We start from the raw sequence: 18574 nt of genomic DNA, 5'->3' as shown, positions 1-18574 counted from the left end.
AGGCAATTACGCCTTTACCTCCACATCTTCAAAGGAAATTACATCATCAAAAAGAGGGGATTGTCAAATAGGGTAAAAATTTTGAAAATTGAATGACTTGGAATAAGTGCCTTCACACTGAGTCAAAAAAAAGGCAAAAAACTCAGAAGGTCTTAATTTTGCGCCGAAAAAGAGCCAGAATAATTTAGATAGGGGCAGCCATAAAATTTAGACTAGAAAAATAAAAGGTGAAGTTTCCTTGAACCTTGATAATCATGTTTTGCATACGTCAGAGGTGAAGAACTCGCAGGGGAATTTTCCGATGCGCGCTCTTCAGGGGTGGGAGGGGAGGGGGTGAACCTGTTTACAGGTCGAAAAAGTAGTTCTGCCAGTGATCAGCTGGGAGCATGGATGTAGGAAAGGAAGGAGGGGCCAGTCCGCACTAGAAGTGAAGCACTACTTTGAAGCTTGGGTCACCAGATGGGGTGTTCTTTGTTTACATTCAGAAGCTCGCTTGACACGGTTCTGATAGTATTTCGACACACGACAGTTCCATACAAATCGAAAAAGGGACACTTTCGCATGAAAGAGGCATTCATAGTGTGATGGATAATAGCAATTTGTATAGTTTAGTGACATTTACGCAAAAATCACATCTTGGTTATTTTTCGATAACTAACAACAGCGCGATTTTTATTATGAATTTGTTTTATAAAATTCTAAGCTGTTGAACTACAAAAATATAGATTTTAAGAAAAATGTTATGCTTAAAAGAATGAAAAATACCTTACGGTACATTTAAAATTGTATACGTCTTTCGATACCCTTGATAGAGTATTCGCTACGTTTATTTTATTTTCCAAACGCCAAAATGTTTTAAATAAAACAAATTTTTTTCACATCGATATATTATTGTTGCATATTATTGCAAAAAGCATGTATCTGCTTTTGACAGAATACATAAATATTCATTAAATTATTTATAAATGTATTTGAAATGAAGAATTTATTCACTTATAAACAACTGTGAAAGTACTGTGAAGAAATTTAATTATTAAATGTATCTAATTTATAATGATTATAAATGTTATCTAAATATATAATAACCTTAATATTGAATTGTAAACATAAATTGAAATCCTGTTGACAAATACGTTATAAAACTATTTAAGCAAGAATTGTTCGTATTGGAAAGCAATCTGTTAAAAAGTATTGTAAAGCAAATGCTATGAGATGCGCACTTAAGAAAGTAATAAAGAGTTTTGGAATATGTATTGTTGAAATGAAGGGTAAAAAAAATCTGATAATTAAAAGAATTATTCCCCTTACATTTTATAATAACTCGGTTACAAGTTTTAAATAATACTTTAAAAAAAAAAAAAAATCTGAAATTTTTCAGATTTTAAATTACGTCCAAAGGGGCGTTTTTTTAACGTTTTGAGTGTTACCTTTATTTATTAAATATCATGTTCTTTGCACTTAAACCATAAAATTCAGTTCAAGAGCAATATCGCAAAATAATGTTAAATTAAGCATATCTTTAGAATTTCCGATATACACAGTCTCGCGAGCTGGAGATAAAAGTATATTTTTTCTATATAACGTTGCCATTTCTCGCTTTTAAAGCATTGAGTTTGTAAATCAAAAATTCGTTAAAGTTTTACAAAATATAAAATCTATAATAAAACAAATTCCAAATTTGGGATTTCAGATGCCCATATTCGCAGTAGGATTTCGTCATTCAAAATTCGATGGCTCTATGTACCATTGTTTTATCACAATGCGAGAAATAGACAATCATTTATGCAGATTTTTCATTATTTAATTTCTTCAAATATAATGCAGGACTCTAACATTTTGTGGCAACAGTTTGAAAAGTGAACCGACGTTTATGAGTCCGACGCAAAATGCCAAAACGAAAGCAATAGTCCTTCGGGACTGAAATCCCTTTGGACTAAAAAAAAAAAAAAAAAAAAAAAAAAAAAAAAAAAAAAAAAAAAAAACCTTATTTTATTTCCTTTCAGAAATGTTCAGAGAAAGTCAAGTACTATTTAAAGTATTTCGCTAATTCCTAATAATTCTCTAATTTAAAATGAACCGAATAGAGCATTAATTATAAATTGACTTACATTTTTCGATTTAAAAGATGCCTCAGAAGCCAAAAAATCATGTCATATTTAAGAAAGTATTTTAGGAAGAAGCTCTATAAATAGAAAAGAAATAATGCATAATTTTAATATTAATAATACAATAAACTTTGATCTTAATTTTTTTTTTTGTACCTTAACCGAATAAAATCGAATTACCTTAATTTTTTTTTCTAATGTAATTAACGAAAACTTGTGAAAATATTTCATTCAAATTAAACCATTCTGAGAAAACTGTCCTGTGAAAAGTATAGCATCTAATTCCGTTCAGAATGAAATGTTGTTTAAAAATATGTTGTTTTCATATACTTAGGACTCTGAAGTGTTGTAGAAAAAGAAAATATATACATTTATATGTATATTTACGACGTAATTACAAAATATTTACATCCGAACGCATCAAATCCCATAGAACTCAATGCTAAATGACCCAATGTTTTGGTCACCACGTAGGGATCGCCGGTGCTTCAGAGCAGGGTACGTGAGAAACTTGTTTAGGGCAACTCCATCTTACTTCCTACCTCCATGGCTGGGAGAGAGAAGTTTCGTTTTTGACCGCTATTCTATGCGGTATTTAAAAGCCAAGAAAGGACGCTGTTAAGCGCCTGTGAAAGTTCCTTTTTAAAGTAAAGAGCAGTATTTAAAAATCTTTTTCAGTTAAAGTCAATTGAAAAGTTAAAATATTTTAAATCAGTCCTATTTGACTGTGATGCTTCTTATTAAAGAAACGTTAAAGGGGGTTCCTCGAGTTAATGCTGTGTGCATTAAAGAACTTTAGAGGCGGGGGGGGGGTTAAGGAACGAGAGGTTGTTATTCACGTGGCTGTCAGTGTGCTCATATCTAGAGGAGGAGGATTTTGGCTGCCCTGCTCCGGGAACTTAAGCCCACTACAGGTCCACTCCCCCTTTGGGCACGTCGCGGAGGTTCAACTTCCACTATTACCCTCCAGGAGAGCAGCGCACCACCTGGGGACAGGCCCCAGGCAGCACCGGTCGTCTAATGCTCCTACCAGTCGCTTGGGCGAGCCCGTCGCAGCGGGACATTACCCAGCGACCCCGGGGGTGACCCACGGATTACTAGAACCACGCCGCGCTAGGACGTGCCAGACTCCGGGGCCGGCCAATAAGTGACCTTTCCCAGAGCCTTCAGAACCACCAAGTTCATAAATTTTATATCCCCGTGGCCGAGACTGCCTAGGTACAGATCCTAGCCAGTAGCTTCGCAGAGTTCTCTACGTCGACCCCCGGGGTGTGTGTGCTCATATCTAGCCCGTTTAAATGGGAGAGCTGGATATTCCTGGTTAAGAACCGCTCTGGGTCTTTTCCGGGAAGAAGCAACAGCAGGATCGTATACGGGTAGCATATGAAGCACAGGATTTGCAACACGTTGAATATTTTCCAATCCAATGGTCAGGGACTTCGACGTTTAACCAATCTCGCACAAAGATACTCCAATGAGGAGGGGCTCCATCATGTTGCCAAATAAAGTTTGCAAGTTCACTTTCTACTAATTGGAGAAAGAGCCATTGTTGTAGCATATCCAGGTAAGAAACCCTTGTTACTGTAGCTTCAGCGAAAAAAAAATGGGCCGTACATCTTGTCGTCGTGAAACACCACAGAAAACGGATTATTTTTGGAGAACCTCTTTCGTGTTGTACAAGTTGATGAGGATTTTCTGAACCCCATATACGAACATTATGGCTTCCTTCCCACTTGTATGAAATGTCGACTCATCACTAAACATCACATGATGCAGAAAGCCATTGTGCCGTTGAAGAACTTCACATGCAAAACGAAATCGTACTGCACAATCATTTGGCTTTAATTGCTGTACTAACTGTAATCGGTATGGACGCAAGTGTAAATTGTTTTTAATAATCGTTCAGACTGTCGTCTTTGGCAACTGTAGTTCATGGCTTGCTTTCCGAACAGATTTCTGCGGACTACGACGGAAAGATTCTTCGACGCGTTCCACATTCTCTACAGAAACTTTGGGTCTTTCCGGGCTTTTACCTTTACAAAGACATCCGGTCGTTTCGAATTGTCGATACCATCGGCGGATATTTCTTTCACATATGGGATCACATTTAAACTTTAATCGGAACGCAGGTTGAACGGCAATTACCGAATCACTCTTAGCAAATTGCAGAACACAAAACGCTTTACGCTCAGAAGTCGCCATTTTGAATAGATGACGCTGCAACTGTGAAAACGATGTAGCGGTACAAGCGCATGCGCTTATCTGAAACAGTTAGAGTTATTCTTTATTCGTCACCTTCAACCACAACTGTCAAGCGATTACAGCTGATACTATTACAATTTGAAACTCGGACATTCTTTTACGGACACCCTGTATACTGTTAGAATCATAAAATTTATACAAGTCCACCCATGTCGTCGTTTCGAGAATTCTTCTAGTTAGAATTAATTTTTCCAGTATTAAATAATTGCGTAATTTTTATCATTTCATCCAAAGCCTACTGAATTGAGAGAACAGTAAATAAATTGATCGTTTGCGTTTCCGATCTCAGTTACTGTTTATTCCTTAATTACGTACTATGTCTTATTAACTTTTTATATGCTTGTTCCGAACTCTGTTAAAATTTGTAATCAACTGATTGTTTTCTTGTACTGTTATCATTATTCTTTCCATTTCATTTAATTGAAATATGTTCATAGAATAACAATTAAAAAACTTTTTACACGTGATACTAGTCATTAATCGTAGTGCAGACAATTAAAAACCATAGTATTGTTACGGTTTTTGTATTGATTTAGCTATTTTTTAAATAGAATTAATTAAAATTGTTTTATATTTCCGTGCAATGCAGCACGAGACTTCTTTGAAGAGAAAGCTACACTAGAAAAATGAAAAATACACAAGCACGCGCATTTAATAAATAGATATCTCGTAATTGTACTCTTTTAATATCCAGAAGAGAAGAGGGTACTTTTCCGTTTTGCCGGCGCAAGCGATAAAGTCGCCAATAATGGTACAACCGATGCCAAACGGAATATTCTCGCTGGTAACCTTTTGCGTCTCATTTTCAAAACAAGTCGCAGCTTTTTCTTATCAGATTGATTGTTTCTTTCAATACTGGCATATAATTACATAGAATTTTTATCAGATAGTTCAGTTTTATGTCTAAGGCCATTTTCGGTAATTAAGTCAATTAGGATGCAATCACAGCGCTTCGCTTACCCGAAGCCGAAAATATAGAAAAAGTAAAGTCAAGGGTTAAATTCATCCATTCTAATGAGAATGCATTAGCGAAGTAAAGCACTGCAGTTTTACATAATTTTTGAGTAAGCTATTCGTACGAATTGAAATATTGCTTGCATTTAAACTTGTGTTCCAAATTAAGATTTAACTTGAAAATAACGTAGATAATTACTGAGAGCATTAGATTTTTGTTGAGTAGTTTACGTGAGACGAGATCGCTTGGGGTCACGTGATATGAACCGGCGAATCAGGATGTTGAACCATGAAAGCATAGTAAATTCTTAAATGAATGTCTTTTTACAAATTTATTGTCTTTATTTATTGGATTTTTATAAAATTTTAATCGATATTAAAATGCTTATGCCTTCAAAAAAAGAATTCTTAGAACTAAAATTTTTTTAATATTTTTTATGTGTATACTGCATGTTGTCGCCAATAAAGTCTGGTTGGCGAGATTTGCGCTAGAAAATATGAGAAGATTCTCATGTATTTAAAAAAGCTTATAAAAAGCGGGAGTGAAACATCTCAGTTCTGTTGTTTTGTGACTTGTTTAGAAAACTGTTTTTGCTTATTTTTTGCTGTTAATAATTTTAGCGAATTCGCGGTGAAATCAAATTATCTTTCTCTGTTTTGAATTAAGTTCTGTTAAACGTTGTAGTAGTTTACGATATACCTATTGCGAGATTTTGCAATATTGTACGCATATCTGTATAAATTTAAGCGTTTTGTTTTATTTGTTGGGATAATAATAAATTTTATGCACTTTTCACCGGACTTGCTCATTTAATTTATTACGAATCCGTAGTCATGCAACAGTATATTAATCCTCTTGCTTTGTTTTCAACAAAGTAAAGGCCGAAAAAAATTAAACCTTTTTTCCGTTTTCGCCCACGTATTTAGTAATTTGATATTGTAAATAATTTTACAACTAATTTTATAATCAGACTAACGGGCTGTAGCCAAAGCAAAATTTATAAGTGCTATGTACCCCTAAAATGCATATGGATAAAAAAAAAGCATTTCGGTATGAATGAAATCAGATCATTCTTTCTAAGCAACGACCAATCCCTAAATAATTTTCTTATTGCCGAACCAGGAAACAAAAACTTTGGACATTTCAGGTTAGTACGTATGATGGCTTGATTTTTATTTAAGGTACTTTTCCGTTTCGCCGGCGCAAATCTCGCCAAGCAGACTTTGTTGGCGAAAACATAAAATACGAGGCGTATTTGGAAACTAAGTACCGTTTTGAAAAAAAAAAAAAAAAAAAAAAAATAGTAAAACAATTTTTTCGAATCCAATTTTATTTTTACATGAAAATACATGTATTAAACTATTTTTCAACATAGCTTCCGCCAATGATCAAACACTTGTTATAGCGAGTGACCAGTTTTTGTATACCATCGTCAAAGAAACTTCCCGTCAGTTTCGATAACCACGACTCCACAGCATTTTTCGTGTCATCGTTAGATCCAAAGCGCTTGCCACCAAGCTCGCGCTTCATGTGCAGGAACAAGTGATAGTCGGACGGCGCCAAGTCCGGACTGTACGGCGGGTGATCGAACTCCTCCCAATGAAACTGTCGAATTAACGATTGAGTGACACCAACAGTATGGGGCCGAGCATTGTCATGGAGCAACACAATTCCTTTACCGAGCATTCCTCTTCGTTTGTTTTGAATGGCACGCCTTAGTTTTGTTAAAGTCTCACAATATTGTGCCGCATTAATGGTTTCACCTCTGGGAAGAAATTCAGTAAGCAAAACGCCTTTCCTATCCCAGAAGACAGTGCACGTGATTTTTTTGTGATGACCTTGTCACTTTGAACTTTTGTTTTTTCGGAGAATGAGTGTGTTTCCACTCCATCGATTGTTGTTTCGATTCCTGGTGTGAAATGACACACCCAAGTTTCATCACCTGTCACAATTTGGTTTAAAACGTTTTCTCCCTAATCACTGTACAGCGTGAGAAATGTCAGGGCTCTACCAAGTCGCTTTGTTTTGTGAACATCAGTGAGCATTTTTGGAACCCATCGGGAACACAGTTTGCGATCATTCAAGCGGTCAGACACAATTTCGAACAAAACAGTACGCGAAATTTGTGGAAATGCCTCTGAAAGAGTTGTCATTGTGAAACGTCTGTTCTCATGAATTGCTTCATCAACTTTCCTTACCAAATCATCGGTGACAACAGAAAGACGACCACTCCGAGCCTCGGCGTGGCCATTTGTTCGGACCTGCATTAAACATTCTTATCCACTTTCTCACCATTTCATCACATATCGCGTATTCACCGTAAACCTCTGTCACTTGACGATAAATTTCGGCCGGTTTAACATTCCTCTCGTTCAAAAATTTAATCACGGCACGAATCTCACAGTCAGCGGGAGATCTAATTGTCTTAAAGATTTTGAATGTGCACAGCAAACTGAAAACACAACACAGAGCAACCAAAATGGCGACAATTGAAAGTCAGTGAACAAGAAAGACTAGTACGCGTGCGTGGGACGCCTACGACAGCGCTGCGACGGCGCTAGAATGAAACGGTACTTAGTTTCCGAATACGCTACACATATAAAATATTAACAAATGTTAATTCTAAGAATTTTTTATTTTGAAGGCATAAACATTTTAATACGGTTTAAAATTTTGTAAAAATCCAATAAATAAAGACAATAAGTCTGTAAAAAGACATTAATGTAAGAATTTACTATGCTTTCATGATTCAACATCTTAATTTTCCGGTTCGTATCACGTGATCCCAAGCGATCTCATCTCACGTAAACTACACTACAAAAATCTAATTCTCTCAGTCATTATCTACATTCATTTCAAGTTAAATCTTAATTTGGAATACAAGTTTAAATGCAATAATTATTTCAATTCGTAAGAATAGCTTACTCAAAAATTATGTAAAACCGCAGTGCTTTACTTCGCTAGTGCATTCTCAGTAGAATAGATGAATTTAACCCTTGATTTTGTCTTTTCTGTATTTTCGCCTTCGGGTGAGCTGTGTGATTGCATTCTAATTGACTTAATTACCGCGAATAGACTTAGGGCATAAAATTTAACTATCTAGTAAACATTCTACGTAATTGTTTGTCAGTATTGAAAGAAACAATAAATCTCAAAAGAAATGGCTGCGACTTGTTTTGAAAATGAGTTGTAGAAGGTTACCAGCCAAGATATTCCATTTCGCGTCAGTTGTACCAATATTAGCGACTTTATCGTTTGCGCCGGCAAAACGGAAAAGTACCTTTTTAATTTAATGTAATATAACACTTTCTCAATATCAGTAAAATAATTAACTTGGCATTAATAGTATATCGTGTCAATTATACTGACCTGAAACAAAAAATTTGCCAACAGCAGCTATTTATTTAAAATGCTGACATTAATGAACAACACTGACGTCACTTGCAATCGCGTGCTTTCTTCAAGTTCAGAATATGACCTTATATAATAGTAATAATATGTTTAAAGTTTTTCAGTGCTATTTTTATTTCATATTTTGCAAAACTTACAAATTTGTTTATTAATAAAATCTACGGTTTGAAAGCGAGCAGTGGCAACACATTTCAAAATAAAGCAAATTTTTATTTCCAGCTCGCAAGACTGTTGCCACTCGTAAAAATAAGGGCAAAAATGAGCGTTTTCAGAGTTTTAAATTAATATCTCAGCTGATTTAAGTTGTTCGAAGATAATAATGGTCGAAATGGCTTTCCACGAATTTTTGGAATTGGAAATAATAGTATAATTAATGTTGGCAACGCTATTTTTATTTCATATTTAGTAAAACTTAGAAACTTTTCATTAAGAAAAAACTCAACTATTTGAAAGTGAGCAGTGGCAACACTTTTCTAAATAAAGGAGAATTTTATTTCCAGCCTGCGACACTGTTGCCACTCGGAAAAATGAGGGCGAAAATTAGCGTTTTCAGAGTTTTTAATTAATGTCTCGGTTAATTAAAGTCGTACGCATATGAAAATGGTCCAAATGGATTCCCAGGAATTTTTGGAACCCGAGGGTACTTCTCTCGAAGCTCAACTCCCCGCCGTTCGGAGGATATAATGCGATAAACAAACAGACGCGCACAGATTTTATTGGTATAGATTGCTACAGATGTATTTAAAGAACATTTTGCAATTAAATTCTGCGTCGGCGGATTTTCTCTTATTACCAGTGATTTATGTTCAGAAAAAGTAGAAACAGTACGTATGTTTTTCAGGAATTCGTTTAGATTCTTCTTTCTATATAAAAATAATGCTTGACGGTTTTTCCCTTTCCAATAAATAATGTTGCTTATTTTGCACTTAGAAATTTTAATACCATACGTTCCACATCATTTTTGAATTATGGAATAGGAATATCTCTCTTCGGAAAATGCAAAAACATATGCGACATTTTGAAAGCAGAATGAATTTGAAACCCAGTAAACCATATTTCTCATTTCAAATAATAAACTGTCGCAGAAATTTTTGTTCCTAAACATTTTTTTTTTTAACTATTTCTCGAAATCTCTCTAAAAATGTGTATTTGATAAATAAAGGTAAATGCGTTACCTTTATTTATTAAATATCATGTTCTTTACACTTAAAACACATAAAATTCAATCCAACAGCAATATCACAAAATATTTGAAAACAGCATATCTTTAGAATTTCCGATACACAGTTTCGCGCGGTGGACATATAAATGTTTTTTTTTTTTTTTTCGTACAGTGTTGCCATTGCTCGCTTTCAAAACCTCGAGTTTGTTAATCAAAAATTCGTTAAGGTTTTACAAAATATGAAATCGATATTAAAACAAATTCCAAATTTTAAATTTGGACTTTCAGATGACCATATTCGCAGTAGGATTAAGTCATTCAAAACTGGATGGCTGTAGATACCGTTGTTTTATCACAGTGCGAGAAACTTACATACATTTATGCAGATACTTCAATATTTAATTTCTTTAAATATAATATAGGGTGATAATATTTGATGGCAACAATTTGAAAAGTGAAATGGGCATTCAGGGTGATTCGACGCAAAATCGCAAAACGAAAACAATAGTCCTTCAGGGACGAAGCCCCTTTGGACTAATAAATAAATCTAAAGGGTTTCAGATTTTATAATTACGTCCAAAAGGGTGCTTTGTAACGTTTTGTGTGTTACCTTTATTCATTAAATATCATGCCCTCCGCTCTTAAAACACAATTTAACAGCAATATCAGAAAATATTGAAAAACAGCATAGCTTTGGAATTTCCGAAAAGTCTCCAGTCTTCCGCACTGGAGATTTTTTTTTTTTTTTTTTTTTTTTTTTTTTTTTTTCCAGTACAGTGTTGCCATTACTCGCTTTGAAATCGTTGAGTTTGTTAATAAAAAATTCGTTAAAGTTTTACAAATTATGAAATAGGTAATAAAAGAAATTCGAAATTCAAAATTCGAGCTTCCAAGTGCCAATGCTCGGTTGGAAGACTACGTTATTCAAAACTGGGTGGCTCTACCATTGTTTCTTCACAACTTGAGAAACTTTCATGCATTTATGCAGATTCTTCATTATTTACTTTCTTTATACATGGGAGTAATATTTGGTGGCAACAGTTTCAAAAGTGAATCCACGCATAATGCCATTTTAAAATTAATAGCCCTTCTGGGCCAAACCCATTTGAGTTATTTTATGAATTAAATTACTTCTTAAATGGTCTGTTCTATTAAAATTATTGCGAAACATATTCTATTTATTGCTACTTATTACCTTCAGATTTAAATTATGCAGTAATATAATAGAAATATAATTTTTTGTTTTTCTTCCTTGCAGACGAGTATCAGAAGCCAGGCAGATGGAAGAATTTCCAGATTTGACAGGGACTAGCGCTCTCGAATTGTTAGCCCTTGATCGAGCCAGCTTACGTTACATTCCAAGCGACTTGTGCGATAAAGTTCCTTTGCTCAGGAGACTGTAAGTACTGCCATCTATCGGATGCACTGGGAATGATAATCTCTGACACTGAGTTTCGAATCGAAACAACACTGAATATCTTTTCAATGACGCACATATTTTTGACAGTACGAAACTGAAGAATATTAATTAATATTCTTTCTGAAAGAGCCTAAATAGAAATAAAAATCATAGATTCAAATAAATCAGCATATGAAGGTTTTGATATTACTTGAAAAGTCTTGACCATGAAATATTTTGGTACTATGTGTATGTGTGTATTTAATTATGGCAAAGCACACTAGGGCTATCTGTCTAAAGGGAGGGATGCCTTCGTGGAGGACTTTCTAAGGAAAACGGGCTCGTATACACAATATTTTGGTACTATTCGGTTTCGAAGGCCGTAAAAAATCGCTAAACTATTGTTGATGCCGATGCTGCCAAAAATAATTGCGGCAACCCTAATAATTGCGGAAAGAATGGAGTAATATAATTTATATAAAAATTGCTAAACATAACTGAATGGACGCTTACATCGCTATTTCGCTACCGACTTATCGCTAAAGCATAACTTCATTTCGTTGGTTGTTCAAACGTAATTTTCTATAATGAATGATGCCTTTTCTTTGAAAATATTCAGAATAGGAATTCAGAAGTGCAGAATCGCTCACTTATTTGTTTGCCGCTTTTTACAAGGAGGAAAACAATTGGATTTTTGTCAATTTTATTTTAGTTTTAAATGAAAATAGGTCGATGTGTGCATAGATAAAATAAAGGGGGTGCGCAGTGCCATATTTGTGCAATTCTGGATTTTTTTTAAAGTAAAAATAGGTCGATGTGCACATGGATACCGAGTATGTGCAATTCTTAAAAACGCGTCAAGCAGTGGGTGATTCTGCACTTTGCCCAAAATTCCATTGCCGACTTTTCATCATGGGCAATTCCAAAATTGTTAAATCCATAGGATATCAAAAAAGGATTTTAAATCAAAAAAGGATTTAAAATCAAAAAAGGATTTAAAAATTAAAGTAGTATTTCAATGGCGTCTTAAGAAATATAGAACTATATAAACTTACGCAATCTGAAAACAGCGCGTACGCTAGATTTGGCGAGCTGTTAAATTGACGCGTTTGCTAGATTTGGCGCTTTTGCGCTGCAATTTTTTTACGGCCCTTAAAACAGAAGAGTACCAATGTTTTTTAATGTTTTAAATCTAATTTTATATATTTTTTTAGTGCTAATTTCAAAAATGGAATCCGAATTTCTGCATCATGTAGGGATTTTTTGCAAATTAAGAGCTTTTATATTTTCACAAATACTACTTCTATTTTACCTAATATTAATGGATTTATTTTAGTGATACGAGTTACAAATAAATTGCACAATACCAAAAATGTATCTAATATATTTTATAAAGTATATAAATAGATTTATAAATGTGTTAATAGATTATATAAAACATATAATCCAGTGGAAAGAACATAAAAATACGCTTCCATATATTGCTTAAGGCTAAACATTAACTTCAAAGGCGTTAATTAAAGGGAAAATTCTCTAAAATTTGATTCTAGTTAACGACCCTAATTCCAATCCATCTTTACCTTCAACCTTTAAGGAAATTATGTTTTAGTTTTATTGCTTCATCGATAGATGGCGCCAGTAGCTTAACTTAGTCCAATCATTCTTATCTTATCTTTTTGCTATATCTTATCTCGTGCATTCGCACTTTGGCAGCTGAGTATGATGGTTCGTTAAAACCATCGAAACTAGTCCCGTAAAAATTCGCAAATATAACGCTGATTTTTGTGGTTTGACTTCTAAATTAGTATTTGTACGGCGTGTTGTTTTAACCTAAGTTACTGCTGGTTTCTCTAAGTGGCTGAAGAAAGTTTGGGGAAAGTAAATATGTAACATTTGTCATCTATTTTGTTGTTCTTGTGAGTCATCTCACTTGTCTGAAAGTAAAATGAGAACAAATCCACGGATTTTATCCTGGTGACTAGCACAATATTGCGCCTTTCGATGGCATATACGTGACATAACCAGTCCTATCCCAATTTAGAGAAAGAACAACACTCCCAGGGAACGAGTCCCAGGGTCTCCCATCCCTCATTCTCCACCACCAAACCACTCCAGAGAACTTGTCGAGTATTTTAAGGAATTCCCACGTGACGATGCAATTATACAATTACAAACGTCCAAACCTTCTCGAGCCCAGGCGCAATAAAATGGCAGCTGGCGATGCTCATCTATCTATATGACATAGAAATATGATAAATGAATGGTATGCTATTTCAGATTTAGTTATATATATTTTTACTTCCTTGTACGAAGTAAAAAGAAGTATCGTAATCGCGAAAAGTTTCAGGCAGCATATTTCAACGAAAATATCCATTTTGACCGCTATCGAATGCAATTTAATGATGTTTTTGCGTGATATCTGTACGTAAGGACAGAATAAAAGACTCTTTTCCTCCAAAAAAATTATAAAACTGCTTTAAAATCAATTCTGAAGAGAAATTTTCGTGGCGTCTGTACGAACGTATATACGTATCTCGCATAACTCAAAAACGAGTAGCCTCAGAACGTTAAAATTTTATACCGTCTTTTTCCGAAAATAAGACACTGTCTTACTTTCTTTTTTGGTCCAAAATTCGCGCTAGGGCTTATTTTCGGGGAAGGGCAAAAATAAAAGTATATTTATATATTTTTATTTAATATTTATTTTACACAGAAAACAGAAATTTAAATTTATTCAACTACAGTCATGTCATCTTCTTCTGGAACATTGTCATAAATAAAATTCTGAATTATATTCTGATTTTCTTCTAAATCCATTTCCTGTTGAATCATTGGTTCGAATCTCTCATGTCGTGCGATATAGCTATTGTTAAATGAATACTTCTTGTTTAAGTAGCCTGTTCGTAGTGCATTGGACACATCACTCTCAGTAGTTATTTTGTCCCACGAATTTTTTACCCATCAATCAGCCCTTTTGATTTTCGACTCATTCTGTGGGGGTTGGAAAAAGGTCGCTGCGTCGTATGTGTCTCGGGGGTTACGGTTCAGCCCAAATTTCACCCCGACGAGAGTCTGCCGACGCTAACGGATGACGATGCCTTTCCTGTGAACGTATCAATCTCGGGGCAAATGGTGAACTGGTTAAGATAAATTCCAAGAATTAGTTTGAAACGAACTGTAGAGGTAAACAATTAATTTCTCGGAATATTTAGTTTCAATCTTTTCTCTGAAATATGAGTATTAGGAAAGCTAAACATATTATTATTTATACTTAATAAATCAACAGCATTTTTTAACGAATTCTTTTTGTCGCATTATTTTAACTAGGGATTATTTTCGGTGGATGTCTTATTTTACAAAAAGTTCCGAAAATCACGATAGGGCTTATTTTCGGAGGATGTCTTATTTTCAGAAAAAGACGGTATATAGGACTGCTGTAACATGTAGATGTGCACCTCGAATTTTGGTTGCAGTCGGCGGCACCAAACGTATATATATATCCACTCTGTTACTCAGTATAGTGATCTCAGTTTCTTTACTCTTATATGTTTGTAAATTGTATATTTTTTGCTTTAAAAATGATTGAATTATGTTGTTCTTATCTTCCGGTTAAGGTTTTTATGCCTTTCGTAAATCTGGAAGCAATATTTGTACAATTATCAACAATTTAAAAGCTGTTTAAGTGCGGTTAAGTTTTAAAAAACATGCGAACATATTTGTTTACATTTGAAACAGCAGAATAGTAGATTTGTTGCCAATCTAGAGAGACTAAGCTTCGCAACAATAAAAATAACGCCTTCATTTATTATTGCGAATTAAATCATGCTTAATCCTTTCTGGAATTTTTTCGAGGAAATAAGTGATTAAGATTTACTTCGTAATTTTTAATATAGATATTTTGAGTTTTTATGTATTTTTGCCTTCTCGCGAAGTGCGAACTGAATTAATTGAATGAGAAATACTCAGTCGTCTGTGAAAAACTGTTTCTTTTTTGTTTTGTTTGCTTAATTTCTTTTATACATCTTTCTAGCTTTATTATAGTATTTGAATAGAACATGTGGTTATGATAAGATAATTCTTCAAATAATATACAGTGTTTCACAAAAGTAATGGGACACTTGTGCTTTACAAAAGGAAACTGTAATAAAATAAATTAAGAAAACATGTAAACATTTTTTGTGGGTGTGTTTCATACTTAAATTTAGTAACAATTATTACATAACATACATTTTTCAAAATATTAAAATATTAATTTAATAAAAATACAATTGTTTAGAATGGAGCAAAAAATGGCTCACATAAGTGATGGGACACCATTAGATACTACTACGTACTACAATAAAAATATTTTTGGGGTTTTTTATTTTTACTCAAAAGCAATTGGAAATAATTTATAAAATCGTATGCAGTATTTCTCTCCAGTTTGTTTTGGAATTTTTGTGTTTTTTAGCTCTGTGCAGCCATGAATGCTAAACGAAAAGAAACTTTGCCTGGAATTCGAAAATTAGTTATTAATTTGCATATTGAACGTGGAAAATCTATAAGACAAACTGCTGAAACAGTTAATTTGAGTCATTCAATACTTTTCAAGATCATTAAACGATATAAAAAGTATCATATGATTCAGGATAAAAGAAGACCTGGCCGACCATGAAAGGTATCCAATGGAATAAAGCGAATTATCGTTCGAAATATTTTAAAAAAAAAAAAAAATCCAAGAATGAGTGCTCCTAAAGTTGCTGCTGATTTACAAGCATTATATGGAGTAATTGTTAATCCTGAGACTATTAGAAGAATAATTCGATCTGCTGGATATCACGGTAGAGCAGCCGGGAAAAAATTCTTCGTAAGTGAAAAGAATAGAAACCTCAGACTGGCTTTCGCAAAATCCAACATAAATAAGAATTCTGATGACTGGAATGAAGTTATATTTGCTAATGAGAGTAAATTTAATATATTTGGTTCTGACGGTAGAATCTTGGTGTGGAGAAAACCCAGGGAAGAATTTCGTAAACAGAATTTGGTGCCAACAGTAAAACATGGTGGAGGAGGAGTTATGGTATGGGGGTGTATGTCGTCCACTGGAGTTGGTAATCTTGTTTTTATTGACAGTATAATGGATAAGTACAAGTATATTGACATTTTAAATCAAAATTTGAAATCTTCGGCACGAAAATTGAACCTTCATAACGATTTTAAATTCTACCAGGACAATGACCCCAAGAACAGTGCTTTGAACGTTAGACTCTGGCTGCTGTATAACTATCCTGAAATAATAAAAACACCATCACAATCTCCAGACTTAAATCCCATAGAGAATATTTGGCAAGAATTGGAATCAAGAATTCGTAAACACACCATTTCTTCAAAACAACAATTAAAATCGGTGCTTCAAGAAGAATCGGGTAAAATCTCTCCAGAAATAATAATATAAAAAAAAAAAAAAAAAAAAAAATTAGTCGAATCCATTCCAAGAAGATTAAATCATGTTTTAAAAGTAAAAGGAAATCCAACAAAATATTAAAACCTTTTAAAAAGTAAAATTTTTGGATAAATATTTGATGAAAAGTAAGTGTCCCATCACTTATGTGAGCCATTTTTTGTTCCGTTCTAAACAATTATATTTTTATTAAATTAATATTTTAATATTTTGGGAAAATGTATGTTATGTAATAATTGTTACCAAATTTAAGTATGAAACACATCCACAAAAAATTTTTACATGTTTTCTTAATTTATTTTACTACAGTTTCCTTTTGTAAAGCACAAGTGTCCCATCACTTTTGTGAGACACTGTAAATTTTGTGCATTCTGTGTTATAATATCAACGAAATATTAAGTGAACCTAGCGCCAGAGTGTCGCTATGGTAAACAAATGTAGTGAATTTTAAAGAGTGCCTTTATTCTATTTTGGTTTATGCGCTCTCGACGAAGTAGATTTAATTCAATCCAATAAGATTAAATGAAATGCAAGAAAAATGCGTATAATTTAATATTCCGCACAAGGAAGTCATGTGGTGTACACATCAGATTTTATTATTTCAGCATTCTGAGATCAAACAAAATCGACAAGTTACCAGACCTCAGTGGATGTAAAGAACTGCGACAAATGTAAGTAATTTCCTTTCTCTTTCGCATTTTTTACCCCCCATGTACGAAGTACAGGAAGTATAGTAATCGCGAAAATTTTCGAGTGTCATATTTCAACGAAAATATCAATTTTGACCGCTATAGAATACTATTTAACGATATTTTCCCGTGACATCTGTACGTAAGAACAGAATAAAGTACTCTTTTTCTCAAAACAGGTGGCAAATAATATTTAAAATAGATTCAGAAGAGATTTTTTTTGCGTGACGTCTTTTTTTTTTTTTTTTTTTTTTTTTTTTTTGTACGTACGTATGTATGTATGTGTGTATCTCGCATATCTCAAAAGCGACTAGCCCCACAAAGTTGAAATTTTGTATATAGCACTGCTACAACATGTACTTGTGCACCTTCTTTTGTTTGTTGCAATCAGCAGCAACAAAAGTGTATAAATATAATATATTTAAATTTTAACAAACACATAAAAGTAAAAAATTTTTAATTAAAATAAATATTTATTTAATTTAAAATAGTAATTAAAATAAAAATGTATTTAAATTAAATTTATTTAATTAAATTCAATTTATTCTTATAAATATAATATATATTATTTAAAATTTATTAATTATGAATTTTAAAACAAAATTTGGGGTCTTTGGGAAATTTTAGCCCTAAACTTCTTACTTTATATTTTTATATATATATGACAGAGTAAAAAGAAAATTCTTCATGCTTTTTTCTAAAAGTCGTAGTGATACTGTGGTTCCGGTGAATTTTTTTTTTTTTTTTTTTTTTTAACATGAGTAAAATAAGGTGCAATGAAAAGTGTAAATACAAAGTAAACGAAATTATCATTAGAATACGTACAAATAATAAGAGTATTAAAAACTCAAATCAAATTGGAAGTAATATGTTGATTAAAGACAAGCTTAAAATAGTTGAAGTTAAGACAAGCTTAAAATAGTTGAATAGAAATACAGTGGTTATATAAGACATAAGCAAAAATACAAAAAGTACAAAAAAGCGGTAAATGGTAAACTAGCATGATGCATAATGGTTTTCGAATCCAGCTAATTCCATATGGCGTTTCGTCAAAACAGAAAATCGAGACTACTTGAAACTTTATGAATATTTAACTGATAAAATAACTTAGATAAAAACTTTAGTCTGAATTTTTCTGTTTCATTTCCCGA

At 33.3% G+C, this 18574-nt stretch overlaps 1 protein-coding gene across 1 annotated transcript in view; it reads left to right on the top strand.

Moving 5' to 3' along the window:
* The window catches only part of LOC118184723 (uncharacterized), a 585346-nt gene that overhangs the window by 482138 nt on the left and 84634 nt on the right, over positions 1–18574 (top strand). Inside the window, exons 10-11 of the mRNA XM_085812207.1 lie at positions 11154–11294; positions 17340–17405. Coding sequence (XP_085668333.1) covers positions 11154–11294; positions 17340–17405 — 207 coding nt within the window. The remainder of the gene's footprint in view (positions 1–11153; positions 11295–17339; positions 17406–18574) is intronic.

The sequence above is a fragment of the Stegodyphus dumicola genome, chromosome 2, assembly GCF_044657685.1.
Source record: "Stegodyphus dumicola isolate Sdum_Otavi_A_Nest chromosome 2, ASM4465768v1".
In the NCBI taxonomy this organism is placed as follows: domain Eukaryota; kingdom Metazoa; phylum Arthropoda; class Arachnida; order Araneae; family Eresidae; genus Stegodyphus; species Stegodyphus dumicola.
Note: the sequence above shows the minus strand (reverse complement) of the source record. Positions and strands in the feature narration are given on the sequence as shown.